The sequence below is a fragment of the Strix uralensis genome, chromosome 1 (genome assembly GCF_047716275.1).
Source record: "Strix uralensis isolate ZFMK-TIS-50842 chromosome 1, bStrUra1, whole genome shotgun sequence".
NCBI lineage: Eukaryota > Metazoa > Chordata > Aves > Strigiformes > Strigidae > Strix > Strix uralensis.
In genome coordinates this window covers 34380595-34396047 of record NC_133972.1, presented here as the reverse complement: position 1 = coordinate 34396047, position 15453 = coordinate 34380595, and the positions used below count along the sequence as shown (strand labels likewise).

Below are 15453 nucleotides of genomic sequence, written 5' to 3'. Positions count from 1 at the left end.
AAATAAGGGAAACCAAACCACTGAGACCAGCCTGTGCATCAGCACTGACGTCACGCAGAGGTAGGCAGACGAGGGCTACCTGAAAGTGAAATATATTTATTACAGACATTATAAGGACCCGTAAATCCTGCCCTGGCTTCCATCACCAGCGGAATCCCAGAGCCTTTCATGATTGTACAGAAAATCAGGAGGACATTTCGCTCACACACGACAACTGATAGAACTCAGTGTACCCGCAGTACAGCAAAGCACGGTGCGTCATGCAATGGTCCAGACACCAACCACAGAAATGATACATTCATTTGGCCATTCGTCACATTCACGAGTAGGTTGAAAAGACATCGAGTCTAGAGGAAGCTTAATATGAAAATAGGAAGAGGTGAGGTCTTTTGGACGGTTATACCCTTCGGTTGAGTATAATCCAGCACATTGGGGGGGGGGGAGGGGGGGGAGGGGGGCAAGCACACCGGATAAGGTTTACAAAACCTAGTGCAATTGAAGCCTTGTTCGTCACGTTTAAAGAAATAGCGCTACTTTTTTGAGGTATCTGCTTGAGCTTAAGACGTTTACTTGATGCGGTCGTCGGCTTTACCAATATAAAAGTGGATCCAGTTTGGCGAATGCGCTCACCCTGCTTAACCTGATAATCGAAACGTCATTTCTAGAAAAATCTGTAAAAAGATAAATCTCTCGGACAAAGTATTTACAAGCAACAAACTCATAGACACGAACAAAGAATACATTAAATTAAGGGGATGAAAGTCCTATAAGTCGTGTAAACACTTGCAATAGTGCATCTCTTCGTGAGGTTATGTACCCTAGATAACCTGTCTTTCACTCAGGGAAACTCGGAGGAGCGTCCTTGCAGCGGAGGAGGGAGACCCTTACGCGTGTGCCAACACAGCTCCTCCAGCAGAAGCGGGGGGGGCGGGTGGGTGGCGAAAGAAAATCCTCCGGCACCAAGGCGCCGGGACCCGGTGGTTGGGAGGCGAGCGGGCGGCAGAGCCGGCAACCCCGGGGCCGGGCGGCTGGGGGCGGGGGGGGGGGCGCTGGCGCGGCGGGACCTCTCGGGGAGACCGACCGAGCGAGGGACCGAGCGAGGGACGGACATAACCGCGGCGAGCGGAGGCGAGCTGCGGTGGCGGGGCGGTGGCGACGAGCGGCCGTCGGGGCGCGTCGGGGCTCAGTTGGAGGCAGCGAGCGTGTCGGAGGCGGAGGAGGCGGGCGAGGCGCTGCAGGGCGAGGAGCAGGACTTCTCCGAGGACTCCTCCGCCTTCTCCTCGCAGCCCGTGGGGGTGGCGGGGGAGATGGGCAGCAGCCCCTCTTTCTCCCGTTTCTTTTGCTTCATCCGCCTGTTCTGGAACCAGATCTTCACCTGCGTCTCGTTGAGCTGGAGGGAGGCGGCGATCTCCACCCGCCTGGCCCGGGTCAGGTACTTGTTGAAGTGAAACTCCTTCTCCAGCTCGGTGAGCTGCTTGGTGGTGAAGTTAGTTCTGACGGTGTTGGGCTGCCCCACGAAGCCGTACTCGCCAGCCTTGCCTGCGAGGGGACATGCAGCGGTAAGTAAGCGCAAATGATTTATAGGCGACGTAATCAATATGTCCACACCGGCTCAGCGATAGGGAGCGAGAACTTCTCAGGATAAGAGGGAAGCCCCGGCAGGGTGAGTGATGGAGTGCGAGGTGCTAAACCGGAGTCAGCCTCTAGTGTCAGAGGAAACTTGATAAGTGGTTTATGAATTACAAGAAATATGACCGCGAGAGAGGCGGAGAGGGGGAGCCGGGAATAAGCGGTGCTGGGCGCCAGCGCCGCGGGCAGACGGCCGCGGCTGCTCCCCGAGGTGCGGGTCGCCCCACCCGCCCCGCGCCCCGCGGGGACCGCGCCGCTGTCCCCGCACCCACGGCAGAGGGAGGGAGAGAGAGAGAGAGAGAGACGGAGAGCAGCGGCCCCCGCCCCGGCCCTCCCGCCGGCCACTGACCTGTTTTGGGTGGGTTTCTTTTCACTTTCATCCAGTCGAAGGTTTGCGCCGGCGGCGAGGTCTCGGCGGAGGGGGAGCGGGCGTTTTCGCGGTGGCCGGCGTGGAGGGGAGACAGGGCATGGTTGTAGGTGCCCAGGGGCAGGCTCTGCTGCTCCTGCCCGTAGGGGGGAGGCACGTACTGAGCGGGGCCCCCCGCGTAGCCCTGGTGCGGGTGCTGCGCGGCGGCGGAGGAGGAGATGCTCCCCGAGTACACGGCGGGGGCGCACGGGGGGAACCCGCCGCCCAGCTCCGCGTCCTGCCCCAGGGGGTAGGGGCCGTACGCAGGTCCGAAGCCCTGCGCGCCGTAGGTCGGGCCGCAGCCGGGGTGCGCGTAGGACACCCCCAGGCCGCCGTGGTGCTGGTAGGCGGCGGGCTGGGCCGGGGGGTGGTGGTGGTGGCGGTGGGGGCTGATGGGCACCCCGCGGCCCGCGAGGAAGCGGTCCTCCCCGCTGCAGCTGCCGGCGCTGACGGCGCAGGGCTGGAAAGTTGTAATCCCGTGGTCGGGGTGGTAGGCGCGGGCGGCGCAGCCCCCCGCCTCCCCGCCGAGGACGGGGTACTCGAGGAAGGAGCTCATCCTCGCCGCGTCCCTCTGTCACGCCGCCACCGGGTCTTCAGCGTCCGGCGGGGCCGCGCCAACTTTCCCACTTCCTCCATGGGGCCGGCAGGAAAATGACACGAAGGTACAGGCAGCGGGCAGGCACGTGGGGGGCGGCAGCCAATGGCTGCGGCGCCTGCGGGACTTTCCCGGCTCCTGCCGCTGATAGATCGCCGCGTCGGGGGCATTTAAACGCCGAGCGCTCCGACGGCGCGGCACGGCGCGGCGCGGCACCGCGGGGCAGGGCGGCGGCGGCCCCCCGGGGAGGGGGGGAAGGGGGGGCAGGGCTGGGCTGGGCTGGGCTGGGCTGTCGCCCCGCCGCCACCGCCGCCGGGGTCCCGCCCGCCGGCCGAGAGGGGAAGGCAGGAGACACCCGGAGGCTGCGCCCGGCCCGCCGAGCCCACCGGCCGTCCCCTCCAGGGTGAGTGCGTGCTGCTACAGCCAGGGTGCCCCGGCGCCTCCCCGGCTGTCGGCGCTGTCAAGCTGGTGCTGGGCACCTCCGCTGCCCCCCGCCCCCCGTCTCCCGGCCGGAGCCGCGGGTCGGGGGGGAGGGGTTCTGGATCCGCGGTACGGGCCGGAGGGGTCGGGGGCGGCGGCGGGGACAGCGCTGAGAGCATTGGGAGGGGGATGAGGATGGGACCGCGGATGTGGCTGGGGACTGCTATGGGGACGGGGATGGAGATGGGGATGAGAATAAGGCGGAAAACAGGGATGGGGCCGAGGATATGGGTGGGGATGGGGATGGGGAACGGGGATGGGGATGGGAACGGGGCCGAGGGATCTCGCTGGTCCTGCCCCATCGCAGTCCCAGCGCGACGCGACGCCAAGAGTTAAAGGGGCTTGTCCAGCCGCATCACCAGGCGGCCGCGGACATTAGCATGGAAATGAGCCGCTTTTGGGACTGACGGCTATTGTGCTCTCCCAGGCCCACCGGCCTCCCCTTGGCCCGCGTCCCCGCTCCCCCCGCACCTCCGCCGGGCTCACCCGCGCCAGCCCGGGGCTGGGGTAGGGGAGGAGGCGCCGGGGGCAGGGGGACGGGTGGTTGGGCGGGGTCCCGCGGGCTCCGCAGCCCATCTGCTGGGTCTCCGCGGAGTCGCTGCCCCCCTGGGACCGGGCGGGGGGAAGGCTGCCCGGGGTGCCGCGGGTCGCAGGCCGGCGGCCCGGGGAGGCGGCCCGGGGCAGGGGCAGAGGAGCGCCGGGAGGCGCAGGGCCCGCCGCCCCGGCCCCTTTGTCCCTGCGCTCCGCCACCCGGCCCGGCGGCGGAGGGAGGTGGCAGATGGCCAGTGGCAGAGGCGGCCCCAGGACCCTCGGGAACCGCGCTGAGCATCGACTCAAACCTACCCCTCCCCACCCCCACGGGAAGAAAAAAAAATAAATGGTCCGTGGTGGGATGTGGGTTGCGACCTCATATTCGGTTTCCGTGTGTGGAAAAGGAAAGGGAAGGTAAAGGCCGGGCAGCCCTCCGTCCCGGGGCACCCAGTCGTCTGCAGGGAGAGAGGACGGCACCAACACGCTTCAGAGAGGCGTCCTGCGAAGCGTTAACCTCGGGGATAGGTGGATGGAAAGTCACGTCCCCTGCCACCAGCCCCAGGAGGGGCTGCCCCCTCTATTTCTGCAGGTGCATTTCCAGCCGGCGCCTTCGTCTCTCTGTTCTCACTCTAGGTTCTTGTTTTAAAATCCAAAAGGCTCTTCTACCCCGCCACCTCTCCCTGCTCATGAACACACACACACACACACACACACACAGAAACACTCAAGCTCCTCCCTCCCACATGAACTACAACATCCTCTCCTAGGTGCAAAGCTCTCCTACCACTACTAGGTCAGCCCTTACCCCATGCCACCTCCATGGCCTCTCTACTACCAGCCAAAATCGAAGGGCTGCTCTCTCCACCACGCGTCTATCCGTATGCCCTCAGTATTTTTATTTGTTCTGATTTACTACGCAAACACGGGTGGTTAACAGCCCTCTGGAAAGGTTCAGTTTCTTAAACTCCAGGGGGGCGGGGTGGAGGACAAGAGCAACAACACTCTAGAGGCATTTATGGCATTATACTGCACCAATTTTGGCTACGGTTACAGCTGTAAACACATTTATTTCATTCTTGTAAACCAGTTGTGATAAATACTGCATAAGGCAGAGAAAAAAGACAGGCCGCTGGGACTGTTTACTAATAAAAGAGCTGGCATCTTTTCAGCGCTTTTTCAGCCAGCCAAGAAAAAATGTATATTTTACTATAAATAGAACCGGTTTACCCGTTAACTCCGCCGAATCACAGCACCTCTCTTACAGTCTCCAGTATCCTGAAATCCTTTTTTCTCTCCCTTTTTCGTGCCATTGTCTCTTTTGTTGCATTGTGTCTCTGGTGGGGTTTTGGGGGTTTGCTGCCTGTACTGTGCGTGGGGGCAGCATCACTGAGAAGGGCCAGAGCAGAGGGGACACACACCCCCCGCCCGCTTCCGCGGCCCGGCGAGGCGGAGCTGCCGCCCCTTCCCTCTGCCCGCAGGCCGGCCCGACCCCTCCGCGCCCCTCCGCGGCTCCGCTCCGCGTTTCCTGCCCCGGGACTGGGGCCGAGGGGGCGATCCCGGCTCTTCAGGCTTTTCTGTGGGAGTGTGCCCCCGCTATGCCCCCAGGGCTCGCCGGGAGACTCGGAGGCGACTCCTGGTCGCCGAACCCCCTCATTTATTTAAATGGAGTTTGCGAGAAGTTTAAATCTTGTAGCGTATTTTCCTTCTCCTTTTTTTTTTTAAAAAAAAAAAGCTTTGTCAGCATCCAGAAATCTGGGCACAAAAGAAACCTCAACCCGTACGTGCACGTTGCGATCCAGTTTAACCCAGTGGCAGAGGAGTTAAAATGCCGGTGAGGCTGCTCGCTTTCCGCAGGGACAGGGCTGGAGCGGAGAGAAGGAGGAGAAGAAGCAGGGCCGAGGTTTCGCCTCGTCCGCAGCTCAGCCAAGCTGTTGTTTTAAAAGAGCAATAAAAATGAATTATGACTAAACGCCTTCTCACTTAATGGTTTTAGACGGGGATCCCCAGCCCCGGCAAATACGTAAGAGGATTTTTATTTGTGCATGTGTTCCTGCAATTGATCTCTTTGATGACATTCTCATTCATAGAAAGAGTTTGATTTATGACTTTCGGAAGAATTGCGTTCAGCCCTTCCAGCTATAACCCACGCATCCCAGCTCCACAACGTGTTGCAGGGCTGGGAGACAACACTCCCCGCATGGACGGGCAGCAGAGCCCCGTCCACAAACCCCCCGCTCCAGCCCCTCTCGCCTGTGCGATGGAGCCACACGCGCTCACACGCACACGGGGACCCGCGATCGCACCCACCCGGGATCCGCTGGCCCCGAGCGGCAGAGCCCCGCTGGCATCTGTTGCTCGGTTTTAGCCCGAAGGACGGGGCTCACCCTCCGCTTTGGGGTTCGTGTGGCAGGCGATTCGGTGGAGATTTCTGAAAGCCCATCTTCGCTGGCGCCAGCAGAGAGTGGGGAGCCCCGAGGAAATTGTAACTTTAAAGTCAGAGGTTCCCCTTTTCGTTATCAGTCCTTCGTCCCGCAAGAAGGTTTGAACAGAAAAATACCTTCGGCTGTGTCCCCGCACCGCCCCTCTAAAGGACCGAGCGGAGGGGCGGATTCCTGCCTAAATGCTCCTTTCCCCCCCCCCCGCGTTTCTGCCACCCTTTTGATTTTACAGGCACTAACTTCTCCGTTTCCTCTCCTTCCAGGGCTGATTTCTTGGACCGCTCAGCAAGTGAGAAGTAATCAAGCGCATTCTCTGTGAGCTCTGATATTTTTTAAGATACACTTCCTGAAACAGCTTGCTGGCTGCTAAGCACTACTTTCTAGAAAAACAGGATTATTTCCCCAAAAGAGCTTTTCGTGTATGGAGCAGGCTAGTTTCTGCAGGAGACGCTTATCCTACTGAGTCTCTCTTATGTTTTGCCTGTAACAGAGAAAGTGCTCGTTCGTGCTTTTGTTACAGCTCAGCATCTCCAAGCTTTGTATCCTCACAGAGATAAAATGCTACACTTATACATTAAAAGGAAGAGGTCTCCATCAAAGCTGTGAAAGGCTTTAGTTTCTTTGGTTTGGTGGTCTGGTTTTTTTTTTCCCCTTGTGAGAACCCTCGCAATAAAGCATTCAAACATGTTTTTCCTCTCTAATAAATGTCCTAAATTGCCAAAAGGCGAGAGCTTGTAGTCAGAATGTTGGATTTTGATTATTAGTAAATTAAGAGTAGGAGAGAGGGGAAGAAACACCCATCATGTTATCAGTCTTGAAAGGAGAGAGAAAGAAAGAGGGAGAAAGAGAAAGAAAAAAGAGAAAGCTCCTTGTAGCAAACAAGAATTTATTCTACCAAAAATACTTATGACAACGCATCCTAATGCAATACAAAAATAAAAAGAAAGTGAAGATACAATTCCTATATGATCACTTTCTTACAGACCTCATATATTGCTTTCATAGAAGGACCTAGAATGTGGCTAGGTTAAAATTGAACACAACTAAAACTTCGTAAGAAACGGCAAAATAGCACAGCAGAGGGAGGTAATAAACAGAAAATACTGACCAGGAAGAAGGAGGGGGAAAAAATAAAATTAATTCACAGGGAAAATAAAGAAGAATAAGGAGGAGAAAGCAGGACCCTTGGAGAGGACGTCTTTAATTTCTCAGTAATTCAGATGCTGCAAGTCAATTGTAGTGAGTGTGTCTGTAAAAAAGTCAAAACTGTCAGCAGAAATATCTACGGGACTGTCCAGAGATCCTGGCAAACTGGGGGAAACTGCATCTGAAAGCTGTAGGCAGGAATCTGTGGAGAAAACGTTAAAGTCCTGTAAAGAAGGGACATCTAGGGCCTCAGGACTGTCATTGTTCAGGCCAGCTGCACAGTTCTGGGCCATTGTTGAGAGGCAGTTTTGAACAGTGGGTGACTGATGTTGAAAATGTTTCAGATTTTTCTCATTGCTCGTTAAAGGCGAAACGGGGAAAGTTTGGGACTCGCCATTGTGCGCATTCTGCGCCTGCTGCTGGGAGAGGGCATTCTGCTGGAAAGCGTAGCCTTCCCGCTCCAAGAGAGCGCCGGAGACGTTGCTGAGGGCTTGCTCGAAGAGGGATTTCTCCTCCTCCTCCTCCTCCGTCGCCTTCTCGGGGTCCTCTAGGCTCTTAAATTTCCCCTCGCTGTTTTGGTTCTCCTTGCACTGGGTCTGTCTCTTGTGCTTCATCCTCCTGTTCTGGAACCAGACTTTGACTTGTCTCTCGGTCAGATCCAGCAAGGCTGCAATCTCAACCCTCCTTGGTCTACAGAGATACTTGTTGAAATGAAATTCTTTCTCTAGCTCCAAAAGCTGGGTGTTGGTGTAAGCCGTCCTCAGCCGCCTAGATCCAGCGCTACCGCTATCGGGGATTTCAAGGGGGTCTGTTAAAAAAGAAAAAAAAGAAAAAGAAAACCACCACCACCACAGGCACACGCACCCCAAAGCAGCACCGCCAGAACAGCGAAAGCAAAACCACACGCACGCACCCACAAAACAGATAAATGCACGGATTGAATTTCAGCACCCGAGCACATCGCATCCCGGGGGGGGGGGGGGGCGGTGGGGGGGGGGCAGTGCTCTCTCCACACGTCTGTGTCTATATCTATATGTCCATATAGCATAAAATAGGAACTGCAACAAAATGGCCGCCTCTGGATGCAGTAAACCCATTGTGCTGCGCTGCTTGAGCGCCCGGTGCTGCGTGTGCCCCTCGGCCACCTCCGCAAAATCACCGCCTCCAGCTCCCCAACCTCCCCACACCAGAGCAAACTTTATATTAGCCATACCGCAATTTATAATTAATGCATCAGCTGCTTAGCTGAGCGGGAGCAATCTATCACTCTTCATTACTGTCAAATATCCCAACTCTAGGACGGCGAGACAAGAGAGGTCAGCTCCAACTCAAATAAATCATCCCGCATTAGGCAAGTTTGGGGAAAGTTCGGGTTTCCAGAGAGCCCCGCCAGCTCCGTCCTCCCCGCCCGCCCGCCCCTCCGCCTCGTCCCCCCGCGAAGCCGGGGGGCTGCGGGGAGCCAAAAAAGCGGCCCGGCGGGGCCGGCGGCGAGTCTTTGGACTGACCTTTGTGGCTGAGGCAGGCAGGTCCAGCGGCTGAGGCGGAGGCCGAGGCGGGCGGCAGCGCGGATCGCTTGGACGCCTTTTTCTCTTTCATCCAGGGGTACTCCGGGGGCGGCGGGGCGCCGGCGGGGCCCGGGCTGCCGCTGCGGCCGCGGGGGCTCGCCTTGGGGCGACCGCCGCCGCTGTGGCGAGGGTGGCTGCCGGGGTTCAGGCTGGGGATGGTCTGCTCGAAAGGAGGAGGAATCAGTGTCGAGTGTGAAAGCGTCGAGTTCTTGATTGATGAACTTTGAAATGTATCACCGACAGGGGGAAAAGATGTCAGGCACTCAGCAAGCGATGGCTGGCTATTGATAAAACCGATCTCTCGCTCAAATGCGAAATTCATGGCCTTCAACTGGCAGCCCCCGCGGAGAAAAAGTTCCCTCGGATTCAGGGGGCTCGGGGGGGGGAAGGCCCAGGAAAAAGGAGAGAGAGGAGAAAAAAATATAGCATAGAAGATCGCTGGTGGGGTGTTTTTTTTCTAATTCACTGATTACAGCCGTATGGGGACCGTGCTACTATTAAACTATTGAATTCATGGAGACAAGGTTGAAATTGGACCGAATTGGCTGTCACATGATTGCCTCTGCCCAATGACAATTTGGGCTTTAATCAAAAGAAGCCACTGTCTGTTTGATTGATCCAAAAAAGTCGGGAAGGAACGCCTCATTGGGGGCCAGAAAGGCTTTATTTACACTTTTTTTAAAGAGGGAAATGATATCTCGAGTATCTATCCCCTTGGCGTCCTAATCTGAAATGATCGGGGGCGAGGGGGAGGGTGCGTGTGCGTGGATATGTTTGTGTGCGAGGCTGCGAGTGTGTGTGTGTGTGTGCGCGAGAGAGCGAGTGTGTGTGTGTGTGTGCGTGTGTGTGTGTGTGTGTCTGCTTGTCCTGCAGCCTGCTGCCTCCCTCGCCTCCACCCGCACACTCTTCTCTCATTGTTTGGGACTGTCAGGAAAACGCTTTGCACCTCACAAATCATTTAAGCACCTCAATCTGACGCCTTGAGTCATTAACAAAGTAATCCATTAATCTTCAAAGTTTTGACACCGCCAGGCCCCCGCATAAGAAGTTGCACCCAGGCAGAAGTCTGAAGCAGAGGGTCTTGATTTTTTCCTAGGAATAGCACTTCCTCCAAAACTAGTTTCTCCTTCCCGACTCAGCCTCGATGGGCTCCTTTTTATTTCCTTTTTTTTCTTGTTTGTTTCTTTTTTCTTTTTTCTCCTTTTTTTTTCCTTTTTTTTATTTTTTTCCCCCTTTTTTGGTGGCTATCGGGTGTACAGTACGGAGAACAATTGGCCGCCGGTGCCGAGCCATTGTTTCACAGGATCTTCCTCAGCAACCTTGCTTCTAGGGGAAGAATCACATAGGCAGCAGCCCTTGTGCTTCATGACTTCCCTCTCCAGTTGGCTTCCCGGGATTGGATCGTAAAACATAACCCTAGGAGTACCTCTCTGGGCGAGCCAAATCGCGAGGCTGCAAACGCGTCTGGCTGTTGCCTCTTTAAAAAAAAACCCAAATCCTGTGCCTTAGCTTGCAAACGATACTCCCGTCTGCTGGCATAATTTGCTTAATAACCGTAGTAGGCTGGGTCTGGTGAGTATTTTCGATTACCAGGAACTATATGGGCTGGTAGCGGGTTTGTTTTCACGGGGCCAGGCAGAGCGAAAATGCCGCCGGGTTATGACTTGAGAGACGGCACTCGCCTCCGACGCTTGGCTCTCGCCGCCGCCGTCTCCAGTCGCCCCTGCTAGGTCGAGGCAAGTCCCGAATTTGGATGCTTTGGGCACAGTTCTCCACCCAGACTGAGGCGAGAGGGCGATGACAATGACGGCCACAGTCACCAGACCGATGAATCCTATGGTCAGAGCCGCCCCGGGCAGCCCGGACGGGGCTCGCCTTCCCTCGGAGCCCGGGGTGCCCGGCGGGGTGGGGTGGGGTGCGCCGGGGGGCCGGGGGGGAAGGCGCTTCCGAGCCGCTCGCCGCGTCCTCGAGGAGCCAGGGACCATCGCCAGCGCGATGCGGTGCCGTCTCGATTTATTTTTGGAGTTGCCAAAAAGGGGTCGGCTAGCGTCTTCGTAATTAAAAAAAAAAAAAAAAAAAAAAAAAGAAGAAGAAGAAGAAGAAGAAGGGGGGGGGGGGGGGGAGAAAACAAGACCACAAGCACTCAGCGGATCAGTCTGCATCCAGACTGCACGAAGTGCATTTAAAAAAATCGGTTTTAAGTTAATGCACCCACAAGATGTAGCATATCTGCGAAGGCATTGGAGAGAGGGGGAGGGGAGGGGCCGGGAGGCTTTAAATGGGCTTTTTGGTGGTTGCTTGTTTAAATAAAATATAGAACGAGACTTGTCATTTAATCCCTCAAAAGGGATGCCTTACAAATATCGATGCTGTTGGAAAATGCAAGGGGTTTAATTTTCTTGCTTTTAGTCCAAACAAAGCTCTGGTGGTGTCTGCGCGCGATCAATCTTGGCCGCCAAAAGGTTTGACAGCTACTGGCCCTTAAGAACACATTTAAAGCTTCTTGCTCTTTCCAAGATCAAATGTGGCCGAGAAAAGAGGCAGAGCAAGAAAAGCAAGTAAACAAGGAAAAAAGCTGCTTTTAAAATATGCTGGCAGAGGACTGGGCTGCTTGTGGGAAAAGTCCGGTTTTATTTTGCTTCTCAGTGCCTACCTCGGGGTCGGGCTTTTCTTTTTCTTTTCTTTAATTTTTTTTTCCTCCCTCTGGAAAATATTGGGATTAACAGCAGGATGACAAATAATAAAGAGAGAGGTTTGGACTTTAACCAGGCTTTGTGAGTAAAACCTGTGTGGGTGTCTCTATTCTGCACATTTGTTTCTTGCGGTCAGTGTAATACAAAAACCACCTGGAACGAAACCTTTGGCGAGAGGACGCGAAATTCTTGGGCAAATCAATTACTTCTGCCTCCAGAGGGATCTTTTAATCGTGCGAATCTTAAATGCAAAAATACAAATTCTTATTTACAACCTACAAGCTCCGAAGAAGGCGCTGAGCACGGTCTCTGGACAGGGGGCAAATTCGCCTGTATTTTTCTTTCTTCGAAGTGGGAGGGGGGTGGAACGCCAAATTCCTTCTCTTTGAAGATTTTTCTAAATGTAATTCGTGGTGCTAAAGGAGCCACACAATAAGAATCACCGATTGTACCGTTACCTTTTGTTGTAGCTAACCTAACCGATCCGAGGGGTGGGGGGCCGGCTGGAATTTTATACGGGAGCTCATTTGAAACGAGCAACGTCTTGCAATGTTGCAAAAACGCTTCCTTCGCCTGCAAAATAATAATCAGTCGTTGGTCCGTTTTGGGTTATAACCAGGTTTCAATGAAAAATAGCAGACTACATAACCTTTCCTTCCACGGTTACATATCTCTCTATAGAATAAACAGCACGGTATAAATATATTTGCAATCCCTTTCTTTGACTGAGCATGCTTTATCTATTTATGCAGAAAAGCTCTATATAGATTCATGGATGCATGACAATGTTTCAGCATCAGGCAAGGATGGTTCTGGGAACAAGATAAAGCCCAAAGATTAATAATATTTCAGCATGAGACCAAAATGGCGACATTTTTTGCTGTGCTCTAAAAGATACAGATGGTGAACAGCGTGCGTTATTATCTACACAGCATATGAATATGTCTTTATAAACGTGCAGGGGTATATTTTACCTAGTCTATTAAGGTCCGTTTTGATTTATCTTTCAAGTTTCAATCTAAAAATTACAGACATTTCGCCTGAAAGGAAGAAAAATCGGATTCAAGCACACGCTTGCGGGTTTCTGCCTTCCTCCTCGAGCCGAGTCGGACCGGAGACCCCCGCGGGTGCCGGTTTGGGGCCGGGATAGTCGCCCTTCTGCAGTACCGTGTGTGCCCCCCCCGCCCCCAACACACACACACATACACACACACACACACGCACACACACCCACACCCCCCCCCGGGAAGAGAGGGAACACAAGGCGCCCCTCCCCCACAGCTTCAGACTGCGGTGGGGAGGGAAGGCAGCTCAGCAAGAATGAAACAAGCCCAAAATAAAATAAAAAAGAATATTTAAAAAAAAAAAAAAAAAAGAAAGAAAAAAAAAGGAGAAAAAGAAAAAATAGAAAATCCATTTCTTTAAGGAAAAGGGCAGACGCGGCAGCGGGGCTGGTGGGAAGGAGCCGTATCCGGAGGCAGCGGTGCTCGGCACCCACCCCCCAGCCGCCTTTGGGGTTTGGCCGGGGCCCCCGCTCCCGAGTGCCGCCGGGGCTCCGCCACCGCCCGGCTCCCCTCCGGCCTCCGCGGGAGAGCCCGGGGACGAGGCGGCCCCTCCGCGTCCGCGCCCGCACCCACGCGGGGCTTTAGCGGCTCCCATGTGCTACAGACACTCACCCGTACACACCCCCACACACACACCCCCCCACCCGGCTGGCCTGCGCGGGAGGCAGGGACGCTCCCTGCGCTGCTCCGCGGCCGGTCCCCCCACCGGACCCGCGGGGAGGGGGCGATCCGCGCCCGCCTGCCCTCCGCGCCGGGCGGGCACCGCGCAGCGGGCGCGGGAGGAGGCGACCGCAGCCGCGGGCCCTGAAACCCCACGGGGGGGGGGGGGAAGAAAAAAAAAAAAAAAAAAAAAAGTCCCTCAGTCCCTCTCCCTGACTATGAAATGCTGAAAAGGCGTCGCGGGGCCCTCGGGTGGGCGAGCGGATCCTCGTGTGAGTTTACAGACGAGTTTCCCAACTCCCCACGTCATGAAGGGCTCTCCCTTCCCTTGCGCTGCGAAGAACGTGTTCTTAACTCTTTATTATTCAGAATAAAAACTTTATTTTTTTTTCAGAACGTGAGCAGCAAGGAATGTATAACTTTCAAAACAAATCTAGCCTTTTCAGCTTCACACGCTTTCCGCCTAGCTGGATGTTACAAGCATAAAGTATTCAAACCGTGATCTTTTTTCCCAGCTTTTATTGCATCGTCATCATCATTGTTATCACCATTTTTAATAAAAGGAGTTATAGTTTCCTTTCAAATGATATTTCCTACGCGTGCCGATATGCCATCTAACATATGGCCAGGTAAATACTTCCTGAATATTCAGGGTACAGATTTTTTATATATATATAAATATGAACAAATGGGGATAAATAAAATTTTAAACACTTAGATTATTCAATGTTTGCAAAAAAAAATATAAATAAATCTGAATGTTCACCAGCATACACACATTGAAAGACTTACACGTATTAATAATTGTCCAGGGAGTCCCTGTCCAAGCGCTTTTGATGTCTTTCTCGCTATTTAAAAGAAGTGCAATAAAAAAAATTGCTTCCCCGTGGGATCAATCATGTACGAACAAATTCACATTTAAGAATTCCTTTTATAGAAAATTTGTTCATATACCCTGTTTTGATAAAAGTGTAGAAGGTAAAGTATAAAGCCTCTGCATACTCCCAAAGTGAGACACAAGGCTACAGTTCAAAAAGATAAATATCCACTAGTGAAACTATAGAGCAATTCAAGCAACAAATATTGCTACGTCACATAAACTAGAAAACGCTTTTAGCAAAGGAAACAAAACAAACCCAAACGAACAAAAGAAATGAGAAGGGGAGGGGACGGCACATGGCGGGGGAAGGAGAGAGAGAAGGGGCGGGGGGGAGTACTTTCCAAAAGTTGGGGGCTTGGTGTTCCACTTAGTGATTCCTGTCTCTTACAGATGGGTGAGTTTGGGCGCTTCCTGAATTCTTCCCTGAGAAGGATGGTGAGCGGTAAGGTCTGTGTATGTTGGGTGCGGATCGCAAGGTCCATGGTGGTGATTGTTGGCCATTGGCCCAGCCCCGCTGTAGTCCATGTTGGCAGAGGGAGGGTGAGGGAGATGAGTTAGACCAAAGATGGAAGGCCCAGAATTGGTCATGGTCTCCACGTAGTTGCCCCCTACGTAGACGGGGCTTCCCTGTATGTGTGGATTCCCATAACCGTTGCCTTGAAGAGGATGAGTATCGTATTCAGGTGTCACAGCTGCCGTCCCCGTGTATCTCTTTTGAGGAGGTGGGCAATTATTAAGAGGAGCGGTATACGATGCAGGGATGCCATAGGTGTTTTGATGAGGCTTGTTAAATGGCGGAGGCGACTGGGGCTCGTAGGGGACACTGTTTACTAAAGAATGCATAGAGTTTAGATATCCCCCAGCAGCTGGAGGGACAGGGCTTCTGCTCGGGGACTGTCCTCCTGAAGAGGTCATCATGCCCTTGCCCTTTTGATCCTTTTTGTATTTCATTCTGCGGTTCTGAAACCAGATTTTGATCTGTCTTTCTGTGAGATTGAGCAAATTAGCCATCTCTACCCTTCGTGGCCTGCAAAGGTACCTATTGAAGTGGAACTCCTTTTCCAGTTCTACCAGCTGGGCACTTGTGTAAGCTGTACGGGCTCGCTTAGAGGAGGCTTGCCCCGGAGGGCTTTTATCACCAGCACAACTCTCACCTATGTAAATCACACAAAGAACACAATCAGCATGGCGAACCCCAACACAGCAACCACACACAATGGCCAACAACACCAGCACCCAGAGAGTCCAGCTCTCAGACGCGAGATGGACGCCCACATGCAAAACGAGTACTCCCCCGTGGCACCAGCTCAGTCGTGCCAACCTACAAGCCTCGATAGACTCCTTCACCTCATTAGTGCCACTATAT

The 15453-nt window shown here is 54.2% G+C and overlaps 3 protein-coding genes and 1 long non-coding RNA gene across 9 annotated transcripts in view; 1 reads left to right on the top strand and 3 right to left on the bottom strand.

Moving 5' to 3' along the window:
* Nucleotides 1–1110: 1110 nt before the first annotated feature.
* HOXA1 (homeobox A1) lies at nt 1111–2591 on the bottom strand. The gene is made up of 2 exons (XM_074891956.1): nt 1979–2591; nt 1111–1539 (listed from the first exon to the last, which is right to left on the bottom strand). The coding sequence occupies exons 1-2, from the start codon at nt 2589–2591 to the stop codon at nt 1184–1186; spliced, it is 969 nt and encodes a 322-aa protein (XP_074748057.1). The 3' UTR covers nt 1111–1183.
* LOC141953416 (uncharacterized) lies at nt 1871–6768 on the top strand. Its single transcript, XR_012631916.1, has 2 exons — nt 1871–1987; nt 6343–6768. It is a non-coding gene; the product is annotated as an uncharacterized LOC141953416 (long non-coding RNA).
* Nucleotides 6769–6946: 178 nt separating this feature from the next.
* HOXA2 (homeobox A2) lies at nt 6947–9112 on the bottom strand. The gene is made up of 2 exons (XM_074891944.1): nt 8731–9112; nt 6947–8033 (listed from the first exon to the last, which is right to left on the bottom strand). Exons 1-2 carry the CDS (start codon nt 9110–9112, stop codon nt 7288–7290), a joined length of 1128 nt encoding a protein of 375 aa, XP_074748045.1. The 3' UTR covers nt 6947–7287.
* Nucleotides 9113–13564: 4452 nt separating this feature from the next.
* The window catches only part of HOXA3 (homeobox A3), a 47497-nt gene continuing 45608 nt past the window's right edge, over nt 13565–15453 (bottom strand). For all 6 annotated transcript variants that reach the window (XM_074862149.1, XM_074862129.1, XM_074862138.1 and 3 more), the window contains one exon: nt 13565–15241. In XM_074862149.1, the coding sequence (XP_074718250.1) occupies nt 14472–15241 (770 nt within the window). In that variant the 3' untranslated portion in view covers nt 13565–14471. The remainder of the gene's footprint in view (nt 15242–15453) is intronic.

Excerpts from the sequence above, each read along its gene's own strand:
- HOXA1 (XM_074891956.1), bottom strand. The coding sequence starts at position 2,591 with ATGAGCTCCTTCCTCGAGTACCCCGTCCTCGGCGGGGAGGCGGGGGGC. Across the intron at positions 1,540-1,978 it reads AAGAAACCCACCCAAAACAG|GCAAGGCTGGCGAGTACGGC; the intron begins GTCAGTGGCCGG and ends GTCCCCTCGCAG.
- HOXA2 (XM_074891944.1), bottom strand. The coding sequence starts at position 9,112 with ATGAATTTCGCATTTGAGCGAGAGATCGGTTTTATCAATAGCCAGCCA. Across the intron at positions 8,034-8,730 it reads TGCCTGCCTCAGCCACAAAG|ACCCCCTTGAAATCCCCGAT; the intron begins GTCAGTCCAAAG and ends CTTTTTTAACAG.